The following is a 16,622-nucleotide window of genomic DNA, read 5'->3' as shown; positions in this document are numbered from 1 at the left end:
AAATCACAGAATTCAGCAACTTATGTCTTCCCGCAAAAGGTTCAACTATGTATACGCCTCATGATTTTTTCTATCAAAGGACCACAAATATTGCTTCTAAGGTTCCTTGTCACCAAAGGTACACCCAAGTACCTAACTGGCAGCCTTATAAGCTTTAAACCAGTATGCTCCACAATAGACTGCAAATCAGCTTGACAAACACCTGAACTAAACACCTCACTTTTAAGAAATTGACTTTTAATCCAGAAATCTTACAGAAAAAATCAAGAATATTCCCAATAGCAAGTCTCGAATCAGTGAACCCTTTAGCAAACATCAACAAATCATCCACAAAACACAAACAAGTCAACTGTACTTTCTTTTTTTTTTTCTTTTGGCCAAAAAAAACACTGTAATTTCTTAAACTTTGGATGATAAGTAAAAATCTTATACCTGCAACCAAGATTTAAAAGACCTGAAAGAACATTCATAACAAGAATAAAGAGGTAGGGGGATAAGGGATCCCCTTGCCCAACTCCCTTAGCTCCAGAAAAGTAGCCTACAAGCCCTCCATTCAAAGCCACTGAAAATCTAGGATAAGCAACACAAGCATAAACCCAATTTCTAAAATCATCAGAGAAACCCAAAACTCTCAACACCTAAAATTTGGAGTTCCAGAGAAGGGAGTCAAAAGCTTTCCTAAGGTCTAATACAAAATTTATCAAATGACTCAAGTTTTACCATCCATATAGAGAGAGAAAGAGCGAAATGTGCCTCTTGATACCTGTTTTTATATACAACAAATATATATATAAATTTGTAGAAAATCAAATGGTTAACAAAGCAAAGAAGCATTGCGGCATGCATCCAAAGACAGATAACGAGGCTCAGCAAAATTCACTTCTTCCTTGGATGTTGTGGTGGATGTTGGTGCATCACTAATTGTATTGCACAATTCAACATAGGAAAACAAAAAGGCAAGTCAAAAGGAAAAGGGTGTGTCCTACCTTCCTACTGGAGTGAATTATAAAATAATATTAACACTACAGATATACCGATGATAACTGGAAAAGCTGTGACCAAGTATAGTGCCCCATAACCCTGCAAAAAAAATAATACTAATTTCAAATTAAATGGTAGATTGTCTTATGCGTCCATTAAAAGAAATGCTTTGAGTTTCAGACCCTAGTCCACAGTAAAAACACAGTAAAGAAGCTCCCACATTTACACCCTTCAAATTCAATTAATCAATCAAGAACAAATAAGAAAGAAAAACTATAGTAACCTTCTTAGATGTTAAATCATTCAATTGAAAAACAAACAAGGCAAAAAACACCCACTGCAGATATTAAATTAACCAATTCAAGACAATAGCCAATCTTGTCCAATTCACAATCTTGTCTCAGTAGTGCAATCAATAAAAATAGTAATAGGGAAGAACAAAAAGAAGAAATGAAGTAATGTTGTAGGGAAGGTACTATCAAGAAGTTTTCTTTAAGACAATAGTTTCCCTAAATGGTGCAAATGGTCTTTTATAGAATTAGAAATGTTATCCCCAGAATACAATACCCATTCGAAAAAGAACACAAGTTCTTAAACACACATGAAGCAGAACCAAAAGGGAGTTAAGGAAGAGAAATGTTTGTTGAAGCGAATTGAACGTAAATTTGTGTAAAATGAATGTTAATGAATCACTTACAAGCACCAACTGGTGTTCAGCTTTTAGAACGGAAGAGTGTTTCCATTGAATTCATTTTTTGAATTTCTTCATGAGGGATTTGAATCCTCAAATATGGAATTCTAATTCCTTAAAACAAAATCCTATAAAGGATTTCATCCTTTTCTTTCGTGATTTTGACCCCTTAGGAATATGAGATACAAGGAAACATATTCATACTTCACACCCATTTGTAAAGTGTATGTCTAAAGAAATATGACATACAAGGAAAATTTCAAATAAAAAAATATGTAAAGTGTATGTCTAAAGGTGAAACTTTATATTTAATATGAGATACAAGGAAATATCTTCATACTTCACACCAATTTGTGAGTTCTTCAATGGCTGACTTAATTTAATATAGAAGGAAACATATCCATTTTCCTTGTTATTCCAAAAGTTGATGCATTTTAGAATATTATCTATCTCATACATAAATTTTTCAGAAAATTCAATAATAATATCAACTGATTCTCATATACATTGATCATTGAATGAAGAGATTATTTTTAAAACTTAAATGATTAATTTCTTAAACGACACCAATGAGAGAGTTATCATCAATCATCTCTACTAACGAATACCAATCACATATCTCTCATAGTGTAAGCTATTTTATAACCCAAGGAGGGTGTAGTAAGGGGATCTACTGATATTTTATATGTATGTAGGTACTCTAAATTAGCCTTACCTTTCGTTACAATACTACTCACATGATTGTATCTTATAGCAATAAGCTTCTTATTATTGGACAATCTTTTATTGGACAATCTTCGTTCTTTGTGCTGTAACTAACAGCTAGAATATCACAATATAAAGTGATTGATCCTTTGGTTCTCTCAACTCATTTGACAATTCTTTCTATAAATCAAACTACTAGCGCCCTTTATTACTAAATGCTCAAAATATATTGCATGAGTAGATTCAATAATGTTATCAGTCTCAAGATTATAAAACCTACATGCTTTCCTATTTCATATAATTTGGTAGCTTTAGTGTAGCAAAAAAGAGAACCTAATGCAACCAAATAATATAATTTAGGCATTCCTTCTTTCAATAATTCAAAAGTTCTATTAAAACAAGTAAATAATGCTTCCCCCCAAAACTCAGGCACACGGGAATGCAAAAGCATGGATCTCACCATTTCATGTAAAGATTTATTTTTCCTTTTTGCCACCCCATTTTTAGGTGACGTATTAGGGGAAAAAAATTCATTATTGATACAACTGAGTAATGCACAAAATGATGTAAACATGTCTTCTCTATTGGATCTATTTTGTTTATCTTCTTAATAGTCAAATTCTTAATTTTTCATTTGAAACTCCTAAACTTTTCATAAGTTCCATCTTCTGTTTTAAGCAGATAGGCATAAGAATGCTTAGAGAAATCATCTATAAAAGTAATAAAATGTGTTTTACTAGTAATTTATGTTTGACACAACATTCACAAGTCTTACTACTCAGTATAATTTGATTTAGGAATTATACCATGAGAGAATATTCTACTCAATGCATTCATGCAAAATGTCTTAATCTATAATGCCATAAAAATTAAAGTCATTCAAATCAACAATATAAACATAATTAGAATTACTTTTGTTGTTATTTATCTTTCAAATAGTCTTTTCCCACAATGATTCTCTTAGAAATTTTCACTTTTTGAGAATCAAACATAACTTTGAAAGTATGGTTATCAAGTCTCTTAACAAGAATTAAACTCTTAATAAGATTAGGATGTCATGCACATCTTGAAATGTTAAAGTTTGGCAACAACTTTGCAAGTGAAGTAATTTCCCGTGAAGACTGATTTGTACTCATTGACCTCTTCATAGTTCTTGAATTCACCTTTGAATGCAGCGACATGACAAGGTACATCGAAGTCAATCCAGTAACCATCTTGGTTGTCAACCATGAGAAGTTTTGTATGATTTGCAACCATGTCATCTTCTAACACCATGTTGACTTCCTCTTTCTTATCTTTGCCAAAGTGACACACCTTCACCAAGTGGCCCATTATCTTCATACACATAACAATGACCTTTCTTTTTGTTGAGTCTTTCCCAAATTTTTTTAACTTCCACTTCATTTTTTAAGAGTTTCTTTTTCCCTTACCGTCAATGTGAGGCTATGCTAATTTTGTCACACATTTTTAAGGTTTTCTCTCTTTTGGGTTGCACTTTCAATTTATGTGTTAAATCAAATAGGCATAAAGACAAATTAAGCCCCTACCGCTTACCTATTTTGTCACTTTGGGGCTAACTCTTTTTCTTCCTTTTTTTTTTTTTTTGAGTGGGGTGGGGGTGGTCACTTTGGCTTTCAACCTTCTAATTTTAATCAAATTGCTTTGTTTAGGACAAAAAATTTGATTAAACTGTTAAAATTTTAATGGCATTGACGTGGTAACTCAAGCAAAAATCTACATGTACCTTATTGCTAACATGAATAAATTTTATATAAAATTTTATGAACTTTTTTGAATTTGTAATATTTTCTTTTTAAATTTTTTATGAAGTAAACCTGAACTGCCACGCAAGTTTCCACATCAATAACATTAAAAATTTAAAGGTCCAATTAACTTTTTTATATAAAAAAGGCAATTTGACTAACTTTTAAAGGTTGGGGGACAAAGTGATCCAAAAAAAAAGATTCAGGGCTAAATTGACAAAAAGGGTGAATGCTAAGGGCTAAATTTATCATTATGCCAATCAGAAAATCAAGGTAAACTAACTTATCTATGATTCAAATACCTTTAGTAATCTTTCCAAGATGGTAGTAATTTACCAATGATGGTGGATACTTGAAAATTTTAGAGATTGTGTCTCACATGACATTGCACTCAATTGCAATGTCATTTCTATTCATTAAATTGATCAATAACTTCTTCAGAGTTCATCATTTTAAAGCCAATATACATCTTCACAAGGAATGACTTGCTTCCCTTGTCCTCACTCTTATACCATTTTCAATAGCGTTCCATAATTCTAGCATTGAATATTGTTTGTGAAACACATTATAAAGAGAATTGCTAATAGCTTGACGGGTAATTAGGCAACAAAGTAGTCATCTCCAATCCACTTTAGTCATTCTGCCAATGAGTTGCCATTCTCACTTGTGTCTTGTGGATTGTCCTTAGACCATACATATGCAACTTTCAACAAACAGATTTGATAGTAAATCTTCCTGCTCTATAACTTTTAGTTGAAACCATTATATCTTTAAAGTTTCTATACCATCATTGTAGGGAAGACACTACTAGGAAGCTTTCTTTGGGATAATGATTTCACCACTATGGTGCAAATGGTCTACGTGGAAATGTAATCCCCAGATCCAAAGCCTACTCAAAGAAGAACAAGATTGCATTTCAAGTTTTTTTCTAAAACTCACATGTACTATGAACTATGAGACAGAAAAGAGTGAGAGTAGAAATGACTTTGAAGAGAATCAAATGTAAAATTAATCTTAAATGAAGCATTTATAAGCACCAACTAGCATTAGAAACACATTTTCATGATTAGACATGTCGTTGATGAAGAATTACAACTTTTGGAAAAGCATGTCCAACAGATTTATTTTTTGAATTTCCAGATGAGTTCTTCGAATTCTCAAATATAGCATTCTCATCCCTAGTAACAAAATTTTACAGAATACAAAATCTCGTAAAGGATTCAAATCTTTTCCTTAGAGATTCTGATCCCTTGGAAAAATGATAATAGATTACAATTTTAAACTTACCATTCAAATCCTCTTTTAAAGGGATCCAAATACTTTTCCCTACTTTCATTTCATAAGGCTTATTAACAACTTCCCAGTTTCATTTTTCAACAAAATTGTAAACCAAATGATTTCAAAACTTTGTAAATCGTTTAAGATACTTATAAAAGTATCTTTTTGGTACTATTCTTAACAAATACCTTTCATATGGTGTTAACACCTCTATTGCAAGTATCTAGATAGGATACAAGCAGTCAAGCTATTAGATATCTGCACTCCTATTACTTGGAGTGAAGAAAAAGCTAAAATTCATTCTAAACTTAAAACAAATGCACTTTCACGAGCATTCATATGCCAAATGAGTCTTAAGTGAATGATATAACCAAAAAGCGAAGATTTGATAGTCATCTAAGTTCTTTATCCATTTTTGTTATAATTTGAAAGACTTCACAAGCTTGGAGCATAGTAATCTCAGTGACTTCTAAAATTGGTAAAGCAGGCAAGCCTCATTGCAAAGAGCTGACCTTTAATAGATGCAGAAACTGATAACAAATTTACTAGTAAAGAAATTAGTTTTTAAAATATTAAAAACTGGGATAAGAAAACAAACCACTGCAGAAGGGACTTCTGTTTCATCACTGATTCCAACATCTTCGATTTCAGCAGCAGAATCCCAATCAATATTTAGTCTCTTAGCAACTTCTTTAGGATCAATGCCAGTGTCTGTCGCCCTTGCATAAAGGGATTTGCTACGTTGTTTCTTCGATGCTTCAACCTACTCATTAAAGACATCAAGCATTCTCAAATTTCGATCTAAAAGAAGAATAATCAACTGTGTACATAGAAATAATGGGAAAATATAAGTCATCTCAATGGAACTTATCACTTATGAAGATGCTTAGGAAAATACACAACCATACATATATAAAAAATTTGGTCCTAGAACTCCAGAAGCTGAGGAAAATACAAGGCAAAATAAAGCAAGTTGAACTTAAAAGAAGCTAAGAATGATGACACAACTATACAGTTGAAGGAAGTTGAAAACGTGGGAATGAGGGGAAAGAATAGCATTAAACCTATTGTTCAATTGCTTTCCTTTCAGTAGAAGTGAAGTTACATTTTTTAAAGTTTTGTACATTCATGGAAAATTTTACAAAGAGGGTAGATAACAAGTAGATCCCAAGCATGTTTTAGGCCAAAGATAAGAAAAGCTAACTTTCTACGATCAATGATAACTGGAATGCATAATACATGCAGACCCAGGTCAAGTAACTCCATTCACATGCGAGTAGCTTCCGAGAATGAGGGATCCAGAGTCATCATTACTCATTTATCTTAACAAAGAGATGACAGATTCAATAGGTAAAGATATTTTATAGGGAACTAGATACTCGAAGAAAAGGACTTAACCTATAAAGTCTTTGTATATTCTCATGAAAGGCAAGAGCCATTCAATCAAAAAGTCACCCGAAATTCATTATGATAATAATTTCTCCATTGGTTTCTAAAGTTTCTCATTTTAATGTTATGGATAAAGGAATTACTTCATACTACTACTAGTAACCATCTTCTCATAAAGCCTACAAGTCACTTGAATTTCCATCATGAAAGGAATTCCTCCAATGGTTTCTAAAGTTTCCCTTTTTACTGACATGGGAAAAGGAATTACTTCAAACCACTACCTATAACCATCTTCTCAAAAAGTTCAAGAGCCAGATATCCATACAGAAATTACCAAAGCCATGCTGCTTAGAAGCTACATAATGAGCCATTCGTACAATGGTTAAAAACAAATCCAATGTCAAGGGATACAGAAGATGTAAAGAAATTAGGAGATGCCTAAAAGAACTTAGTAAATATACATAGTCTAAAGTAGCAAAAACAAAAGTACCTCTATATTAGGCCAGTTGGTCATTTCCTCAGCTAGCATCCTGAGAGCAACACGATTAGTGGGGATCTTCCCTTCATTGACCTGGTAAAATAGAAACAAACAGCATATTAGAATAGTTTCCTTAGATTTAGCCTTTGAAAATTAACAGCCGAGAAAGTATTTGGATAGTGTTTGAAATAGGATGGTAAATATTTTAATATGATACTGAATTAGTAATAGTGTTTCATTATTGAGATTGAGAATATAGCAAGCATATAGAAATTGAAGGTAGGTAGGTAAAAGGAACTCACTTGTTCCAGAGCTTCGACGAGATCATCCCTGGTAGGGGCATCAGGATCCTCAATGCCAAGCAACCTCCTTCTCTCGACTTCTCTAGGATCCTCTATCATCACGGTCAGTTTAACCTGTATGTAAATACCCAAAAAAAAAAGTAAAGTAGAAGGATAGCATTGCAGGAGTACCAAATAGTCCGCATACCTCACTGAATAACATGTCTCGGTTTTTCCTGAGAAGTTGTAGAACCTAGTAAGCAATAAGCAGATTTAATTAGCAAGGAGTAGTGCAAGTATAGTCGTAGGTAATAATGGAAACTATCATCGAAAGAATAGAAAGAAAGGAATGGTGTAACTCTTTGGATTTGGCGAACGCATTGAAGGTCCTCATCTTCCTCCGGTTGGGCGGTTGCTGATAAAGAAGTATCATGACTATCATCATCCTCATCAATGCGCACTGGTTGTACGCCTTCCTTACCGACCCCAACAACTCCACCACCAGTCTTACGCAGTCGCAGACTCGTCGAACTGCATACTTTGCTCAACTTGACATTCACAGCCAATGATTTGCATGCGGATAAGGTTTTAGGTGCAGCAGGGGGACAAGAAGACGAAGATGAACAAGTCGATGCAAAAGGCACTTGGGACGCTTGCAAAATCCCCATTTACTGTGATTTTTTTCCTGAACCACTAACAATTTGTTTGTTCCATTGATTCTGATTGAGATTTATTGTGATTTTTCCTGGTTTTCTTTTCTAGCTAGCTATCACCATCAGAAGCCTAAGCTATGCCTAGCACATTGGTATCAGGCTATCAGCTTCTGGGCCTTGACCTAGAGGCCTTATGGTCTAATACTGAATGGGATCCCTGAAATTAGCCCACCAAGCCCAAGCTTCAGGCCTTCAGTGACTTCTAAAAAACATTTGGTTTGGGGCTAAAAGTCAAATCTCACCATGAAACTGGAATCTGCTATGCCTTCCCAATTTTTTTTATTAAGGTATTTATCGGGTGAGTTTATTAATTAAAATTTTGTACTATATAAGTTTAGCAAGAGATTAGATGTTGACCACAAATTTTAAAACTGTTCTATATTTTAGGGTGAGCATCAAACCCTCAACTATTAATTAAGGTAAGAAAAATATTTATTATCCCAGCTAACTCCGGTGGTGTATGGATGCTAATTTTTAACTGTGCTTGTGTGTATACGGTTGCAGCCATACACAATTTTGTTCGGCTTACATGATTCTGTCAATGACCAAGTACTTGTATAATGATAAGCTGCTTGCTTCAAACATCCAAATTTACTATGTAACTCTGATTCAGATATGTTCACGCGCTGTAATTTGTTGATTCGAAACTATTATTTTTCCATCCCCTCCCTTAAAAAACATATAGAGCTGGGATTATTATTTAATCTCAATTTCAGAAAAAAAAAATCACTTTACCCACAACCTCAACCTCCTGAGTTCAGCCCTTTCTCGAAATTTCACAGTCTCAATATATAATGAATAATATATTAGATACAAACACTAAATATTATTTAAAATCTCCAGCAATGCATAATTAGAATTACAATACCGGATACAAAGATATATATACAAATTGAATCCAGCTATAATAAGATATTGAACAATGAAATATTATTAATAGGAAAGTAAAAAACCTACAATATAGTAAAATATATAATTTTCCTTCAACAAGGATCAATATTATCATGTACTCCTTGATAGATGATACATAGACTATAGTTATTAATATATTCTTTTTGCTACTACTACTTGCTGCAGGATAAATTTCTACGATGGACAGAAGATAATTATCTAATATGAGCTAATTATTAGTTAATTAAAATAGTGAAGATTAATTAATTTGTTCAAACCCCAAGTCCAAGATGAAGATCCGAATGAGGCTGAGGCTGAGGCTGAGCCATTTCAATAGATGGATTCATATTTTGCTTATGATCGTCCAAGAGCTTCATCATGTGATTGTTAACATACATCCCATAAACGTATGAACAAAACCCCCACCCACACATCACTGTAGAAACAATCTTCACCCCCCCAAAATCCTCTCTGTACACCAATACCCCTCCCAATACATTCAATCCCAGCAACGCCGTCATGCATATCCCTCCCGTTAGCGAGCACGTTAAAAACACCGTTCCTGCCGTTCCCATAAAGCACAGTTGCCAAGTCACCACATTGGTGATCATCGTCACCCAATAAACTCCCTCCCCCTTGTCGAACACCTCCTTACTCTCCTTTCTCATCTCCGTAAATCCCCCATCCCACACCATCCCCACACTCGCTAATATCGTCGCCGATAGCTCCATCACTAACTGCATTTCTATCATCATCGCATAACAGTACACCTTCTTGTATATCATCTCCATAATCGGCAGATACAAGGCAAATAACAACCCCGCCCCTATGGTTGCCACAAACCCTATCATGTATTTGGTTGGGGTCAGGTCCTGCGGTTTGTCGTGGTTGGATCCTAAGGCTAGGAGGATTGAGCTTAACGTCAATAGGATGACGCAGTTGAGGTTTGTGAAAGTGATCTTTTGCTTAACCATAATTGCAGATAGGATGAGATTGAATACTAGTTGAGAGGATAGAAGGAGAGCGGAGGTTGATACTGGAAGATAAGAGTTGCCCCAAGAGAAAAGAAGGTTGTTTAAGCCTAGCATAAGGCCTATGAATATGGACAAACTTAAGATTCTAGGAGTGAAACGAGTGAAAGGCTTTCTCTGAGTGCATTGGAAGAGATAGTAAGGGAGGAAAACCGGCAAGAGAAGGAAAGGGAATCCAGCTGACTGAACCCATGTGGAAACCCATTTGTTGGAGCCTTTGTGGTTGAAATAGTACTTGGAGAGCAAGCTTGAGGATACAGAACCCAAAAACAGGCACGTATAGTTGATCAACAAAAGAGGCATATAACGCTTCTTTGAGACACCCTTTTGGTCTTGTTCACCATTGTCGTGGTTGTTGCTAGTGTTGATGTTCATGGCTATCTAGCACTTACTGATCTGACAAGTATAGGATTGTGATACAATACTAATTTACGTATCGGTAGATGTTGTTGATGTTGCTTATTGGTGTGTTTTTTTAAGGTGGGTTTTTGAAGATAGCTATGGTGCTTCTAGTGATCGGACCTCTATATTATAGAGGAGTTCAAACCCAAGACCCGAGGATGAATCGTTGTCTTTTATATTTAAGGATGTGACTAACTGCAAGATAGAGATGCTTTCCTTTTCCTCTCTTTTTCTCTCTCAATGAAAGCGTTGTTTCATCATTAATTAATCTCCTATCTTGAGTTCAACCCTCACTTTTTTAATAGATTTTTTTTTGTTTTTCTTGATAAAATTTAAAGCCACCTTCAAGATGAACTCACGTCTCTTTATTATTAAAAAAGAAAAAGAAAAAATATATATTAAAAGATATAATGAGAAACAATATTCATGAATTGATCCATACAGTTTACATGTGCTTTTCCTAATATATACCCACTGATCTTTTGACTATGATATATGATATAATTAATAACATTGGCTAAAAGCATATATGTACAAAATAAGAAATATGATTCTTTTCAAACATTTCTCTGGGATGGGGGCATGTAATTGATAATCAATTGAGAAGGAAATGAATTAATGTATTCCTAAGTAGATTTAGCTCGGAGGGAAAAAACTCAAGTAAAGAATGAAATCCACTATTGCTAATATAGATTCCAGTTAGTACATATCAGAAAATGGACAGAGTCAAAAGAATAATTCTTTGTCGCCATTTTCTTAAAAGATATATATCAATAAGTTATTGGTTAATGTGCTAGCAGCCTTTCCAATAAAGATGAGCACATAAAATCAAATCAATAACTTGGAACACTTAATTTTTTTTTATAGATGATTATTAAAAGAAATGATCCTGACCCAACAAAAATTCTCAAACATTATTCCTAATAATAGTAATGGTATGGATTCATATTTACATGTGGAAAACGAAAAAGGAAAAAATTGAAATATTGCATTTGGTATTGGAAGAATAACTGACAAAAGATCAATGATAGTGGCCTTGTCTGCTTGCCCTTGCATGGGCACCACAAACATAAAAGAGGCAGTTGATGTCTAGGGTTTCTCCAGGACGAATTCGATCTCTCACTTTGTTGTATATCTATTTTTATTTTTAATAAAATCTATGAATTAGTATCACGGGTCAATTAGGCACCAATTTAAATTAAAATAAGTTAACTTATTTGAGCGTACGTTAGTCTTTTTAGTTTAACAAAAATCAATAAAAATGTGTATATAATATAATTTAAACCTATGCCGATTAAATTAGTAAAATCTTTAATTTATTATGAAGTTTTATTTTAATATTTTTTATAATTTTTTATTTTAATAAGTATAATTTATTATTGAACACTAATAAGTGATAAAAATAACATGTTTTAGTCTCATTCTTAATGCATTTTTGGATAATTAGTTGATGTAAAATGGTGAATTTTATACTCCTAATCCTTTAAATTCATGTTTCTATACTTGGGATAGTATTTGGGAGCAAAAGGAGCGAAAAAATGAGTAAAAATCATAAAATAGGAGCAAGGTATAAGGGTCACACAGGCACGTGTGTCAGACCGTGTCAAAATCACTGTTTTTCGGGCATTCTAAGACCTATATATGACAAAGATAATAAGATGGGAGTGAGCTGTCATAGAATACTCAAGAAAAGAACTCGAAAAACACCATTGGAGCCGATTCTAAAGCAGATTTCTATTAAGATTGAAGATCTCCTTTTAATTTCTATTAAGATTGAAGATCTCCTTTTGATTTCTTTGAAGTTTATTATGAGTTTTTTTTGTTTCTTGTAGTTATATTGTCTTTGGGGCGCTTTTATTTGCTATCATAAACTAATTTTCCAAATACCTAGGGAGATGAACCCCGCGATGGATCATGTTATTTAATTTCTATTTTTACGTAATAAATACTTGGATCTTGTTCTCAATTATGTGTGTTTTAATTCTTGGTTTAATATTTCTAGATTATTAATCCATGTTTAATGTGCTTAAATCAAAGGAGAAATAGACTTTGTTTAATAGTAGATCTAACGTAATTGAATGGAGTTGCATGCAATCTTAAAAATAGGACAATACAAATATACCATATTAGAATCAAATCTAATAGAGGAATCCATGAATCGAGTTAATGCGGTAATAGATGTTTTAATTATATAGAAATTTCAATTAATCAACCTAGAGTCAGTTGCTCTTAGTCTATAAGAGAGATATTCGCATAATTTAGGGATTTCTACAGATCAAGATACTAAGTGAAGAAATTGCGTAATTTAGATTGATAATGACAAATTAAATCTAGGTAGATTCTTTCCTGAGTATTGTCTCGCTTCTTGGTTGTTAATCGTTTATTTTCCTGATTTGTTTTTTGTCCTGTTCTTTAGTTAATTAATTTAGTTAATATTAGTTTTAATCAATCACTTTAATTTTTCGGTTAAATAAAAGAAAGACAATAATTTCTAGTACTTTTAGTCCTCATGGGAACAATATCTTTGCTCATCATAGCTATAATATTAATTGATAGGTGCACTTGTTTTAGTCAAAATTTTAGTTGGTTTACGATTGTATAAAGTTTTTGGTGATTTTGCTGGGGACTAAAATATTAGAAAATTTTTATTTCTATTAATTTAGCCATTTTTATTTTTATTTGAATATTTTTATTTTTAATTTAATTTTTAAATTCTAATTTTTTTCGTTTGTTTGATTCTGACAGGTTCTTTTGGTTTATGACGAGAGGAAACCCGTCAAAACCTTTAATTGTTTATAATAAAGTTGAAAAGACTGCTCGCAGAAATCGTAAAGAGGTTAGAGAAGCAAGACAAAATCAACAAAATATAGTAGACGATCAAGAGGAAAAAGATATTACCGTGGAGATAGGTGATAATCAAAATAACCAGCAGCTTCCTGCAACTACTGCTCCTCGTACTATGTATGATTATGCTAAGCCAACTCTGATTGGGGCTGAATCGAGTATTCTGAGATAGACTATTGCTACAAACAATTTCAAGCTGAAGCCGAACACAATTCAAATGGTACAATAGTATGTTCAGTTTGATGGTTTGCAAGATGAAGATCCAAATACTAATTTGGCTAACTTTCTAGATATTTGCGACACATTTAAGATCAATGATACTACTGATGACACCATGCGCTTACAGTTGTTCCCATTCTCTTTGAGGAGCAAGACAAAACAATGGTTGAATTCATTGTCACGAGATTCTATCACAACTTGGGATTAGATTACCGAAAAGTTTCTGTTGAAGTACTTTCCACCAGCTAAAACAGCTAAATTGAGGAATTATATCTCTTCTTTTGCTCAAATTGATTGGGATACATTGCTCAAATTGATTGGAAGACATTATATAATGCATGGGAGAGATTTAAGGATCTTTTGAGAAGGTGACCTCATCATGGATTACCTTTGTGGTTGCAAGTTCAAACCTTCTACAACAGTTTGAATCACTCGACTAGGCAATTAATTGATACAGTAGCTAGTGGAACACAAAATAATAAAACACTCGAGGCAACTCAAGAATTTATTGAGGAATTAGCACTAAATAATTATCAGTGGCAAGTCATGAGAACAAAACCAATGAAAGCAGTCGATATTTTTAACACGGATGCAGTTTCTATGTTAGCAAATTAGGTTGAAGCTCCTGGTAAGAAGATTAACGGTTTCAATTTTTCTAAGTAGGTGAATCCGATGATGCAGTGTGATGCGAATAGAGTGGAGATGATTAATTCAGAATATTCACCCTTCAAGTCTAGCATGAAGCATGCGCAAGTCGACTTTATGGGTAATATTTTAGATCTCAAAATAACCCCTATAGCAATAGTTATAATGCAGATTGGAAGAACCATCCAAATTTCTCTTGGGGTGGTCAAGATAATCAAAGGTCACAACCCACTTTGAGGTTTCAGCAACCTTATCAGCAATAGAAGAAACTAAATCTTAAGGAGATGTTGGCTAAATTTATTTCGGTGTTAGAAACTCGATTTCAAAACACTGAAACAGCTTTAAAAAATCACTAAGCATCGATTCAAGTAGGGGTGAGCAAAATCCGATTCAATTCAAAAAACTCTATAAAAAATTCAAATTTTGAATTAAATAGTTCGAGTTATTTGAGTTAATCAAGTTATTCGGATTAACTCGAATAAAAAAATTAAGTTTTTTGGTTTAACTTGAATATGAATTACACAATTCGAGTTATCCGAAAAGTCGAATCAGAAAAGGTAAAACAACGTCGTTTTCATAAATGTTTACCTTTTCTAAAATTAAAAGTCAAAACTATTAAGTTAAAAGGCAAAATTACATTGTTTTGATAAATATTTACTCATTAAGTTAAAAGGCAAAATAATTATATTCTTTATATAGTTAAATAATCTTGTACTTCGTCTACTAGTTACATAATAAGTCCATGTAAACGCAACATTGAGTATAAATAATATGATTCGTTAACTCGACTCGACTTAACTCAAAATTGAGTTGCTAAAATATGATTTGTCAACTTGACTAGCTCAATTTTTTTTGACTTGATTCGACTCGACTTGATCGAATACTTACCCCTAGATTCAAAGGCTTGAAAATAAAATTGGACAGCTTACCAAACTTGTTTCAGAAAGACCATAAGATAGTTTACCTAACAACACTGAAACTAACCCAAATGAGCAAATCCATGCAATCACAGTTCGAAACGTGGAAGGGTTAGTCGAGACTAAAAAGAAGTCAAAGCTAGAAGCTGTTGTGAAAAGTGATGAGGTTTAGGAAAGTAAGAAAGAGCATAAGCTGGTAATTAAATATTACAAACCACGAGTTCTATATCCAACAACATTGAAGAGAGACCACAAAAAAAAAACAATATAATAAATTTCTTCAACTCTTAAAAAATTGCACATTAACTTACTGTTTGTTGAAGCCCTTTCGCAAATTCCAAAATATGTAAAATTTTTAAAGAAGTTGTTAACAAATAAAAGGAAGTTAGACAACTTGTCAACTGTGGAGCTCAATGCAGTTTGCTCAGCCATTCTCCAAAATAAACTACCCAACAAACTTAAAGATCCAGTGAGTTTTACTATTCCTTATCTTATTGGTAGTTTAAATGTTGAATAGGTTTTGGCTAATTTAGGGGCTAGTATAAATGTCATGCATTATAAGATGTTCAAACAACTTGGTCTTGGGGAACCCAAACCCACTAGGATGAGTATTCAATTAGCGGATAGATCAATTAGATATCCTAGGGGTATTATTGAGGATGTACTTGTGAAAGTCGATAAATTTATATTCTCAAAAAAATGATAGATGGATGAGGATATTGAGGTACTTGTGATCTTAGGTCGACCCTTTTTAGCCACTCTATTATTGATGTGGGTACTATGAACATGTGCTTCGTGTAAGTGATGAAAAGATTACTCTTTAAGCATGTGATTTTGTGAGAGTCCCTAGTGAGCGAGATAATATTAATTATTCTATTAATGTCAGTAATCATGTGGCTCAATGTTCTTTATAGGAAATCCCTCATGAAAACGTGTTGGAGCCGTATTTTATTCAAAGTGATAGAACACGTGGGACAAGTGAAGAGCAAATGGTGCAACTCGACGAACTAGATGAATGGTAACCGAAGGTTGATAGGAAACAGAGAAAACACAATGAAGAACCAAAGCAATGTCATGATGTGCATGTGAAGAGAATGAACCAATTCAAAGTTGGGTACAAAGTAATATTAGACAAATCGCATCCACAAATTTTTCCTTCAGAGTTTAAGTTAAGAGGGTCAAACCCATGTGTGGTAAAAACCATTTTTCTATACGATACAATTGAGGTAACACATCTTGAATACGGCACATTCAAGGTAAACAATCATCGTCTCAAATTTTATTGTGGTGGTAATAATGATAATGATAGAGAGGAGCTTCGACTCTAAGATCCGCCTTAACCATTTGCGCAAAAAGGGAAAAATCGAGCTTAGACTTTAAATAAGTGCTTATCG

General features: G+C 33.3%; 2 protein-coding genes and 1 pseudogene across 3 annotated transcripts; all 3 read right to left on the bottom strand.

Moving 5' to 3' along the window:
- Positions 1-728: 728 nt before the first annotated feature.
- Positions 729-8,311, bottom strand: LOC105795542 (ycf3-interacting protein 1, chloroplastic). Of its 2 annotated transcripts, none has more exons than XM_012625225.2 (6): positions 7,926-8,308; positions 7,775-7,819; positions 7,588-7,701; positions 7,298-7,378; positions 6,017-6,181; positions 729-1,080 (listed from the first exon to the last, which is right to left on the bottom strand). In XM_012625225.2, exons 1-6 carry the CDS (start codon positions 8,232-8,234, stop codon positions 991-993), a joined length of 804 nt encoding a protein of 267 aa, XP_012480679.1. In that variant the 5' UTR covers positions 8,235-8,308; the 3' UTR covers positions 729-990. The 2 variants fall into 2 exon arrangements, with proteins under 2 accessions (XP_012480679.1, XP_052484763.1); XM_052628803.1 differs by lacking the exon at positions 729-1,080 and adding an exon at positions 3,838-5,029 and having other exon boundaries at positions 7,926-8,311.
- A 929-nt stretch (positions 8,312-9,240) lies between these two features.
- Positions 9,241-10,742, bottom strand: LOC105795541 (probable purine permease 4). The gene has a single exon (XM_012625224.2). The coding sequence runs from the start codon at positions 10,574-10,576 to the stop codon at positions 9,443-9,445; it is 1,134 nt and encodes a 377-aa protein (XP_012480678.1). The 5' UTR covers positions 10,577-10,742; the 3' UTR covers positions 9,241-9,442.
- Positions 10,743-13,922: 3,180 nt separating this feature from the next.
- LOC128040157 (small nucleolar RNA R71) lies at positions 13,923-14,052 on the bottom strand (annotated as a pseudogene).
- Positions 14,053-16,622: the final 2,570 nt, after the last annotated feature.

Source organism: Gossypium raimondii, chromosome 3, assembly GCF_025698545.1.
Source record: "Gossypium raimondii isolate GPD5lz chromosome 3, ASM2569854v1, whole genome shotgun sequence".
Taxonomy (NCBI): Eukaryota; Viridiplantae; Streptophyta; class Magnoliopsida; order Malvales; family Malvaceae; genus Gossypium; species Gossypium raimondii.
This window is presented reverse-complemented; position numbering and strand designations above follow the sequence as displayed.

What these genes read in the sequence shown, in the direction of transcription:
- LOC105795542 (XM_012625225.2), bottom strand. Translation starts at nt 8,234, where the DNA reads ATGGGGATTTTGCAAGCGTCCCAAGTGCCTTTTGCATCGACTTGTTCA. An exon ending in GCGTTCGCCAAATCCAAAGA is followed by an intron (nt 7,820 to 7,925) that starts GTTACACCATTC and finishes ATTGCTTACTAG; the next exon opens with GTTCTACAACTTCTCAGGAA. An exon ending in CAGAAGTCCCTTCTGCAGTG is followed by an intron (nt 1,081 to 6,016) that starts GTTTGTTTTCTT and finishes TTTTTTTTGCAG; the next exon opens with GGTTATGGGGCACTATACTT.
- LOC105795541 (XM_012625224.2), bottom strand. Translation starts at nt 10,576, where the DNA reads ATGAACATCAACACTAGCAACAACCACGACAATGGTGAACAAGACCAA.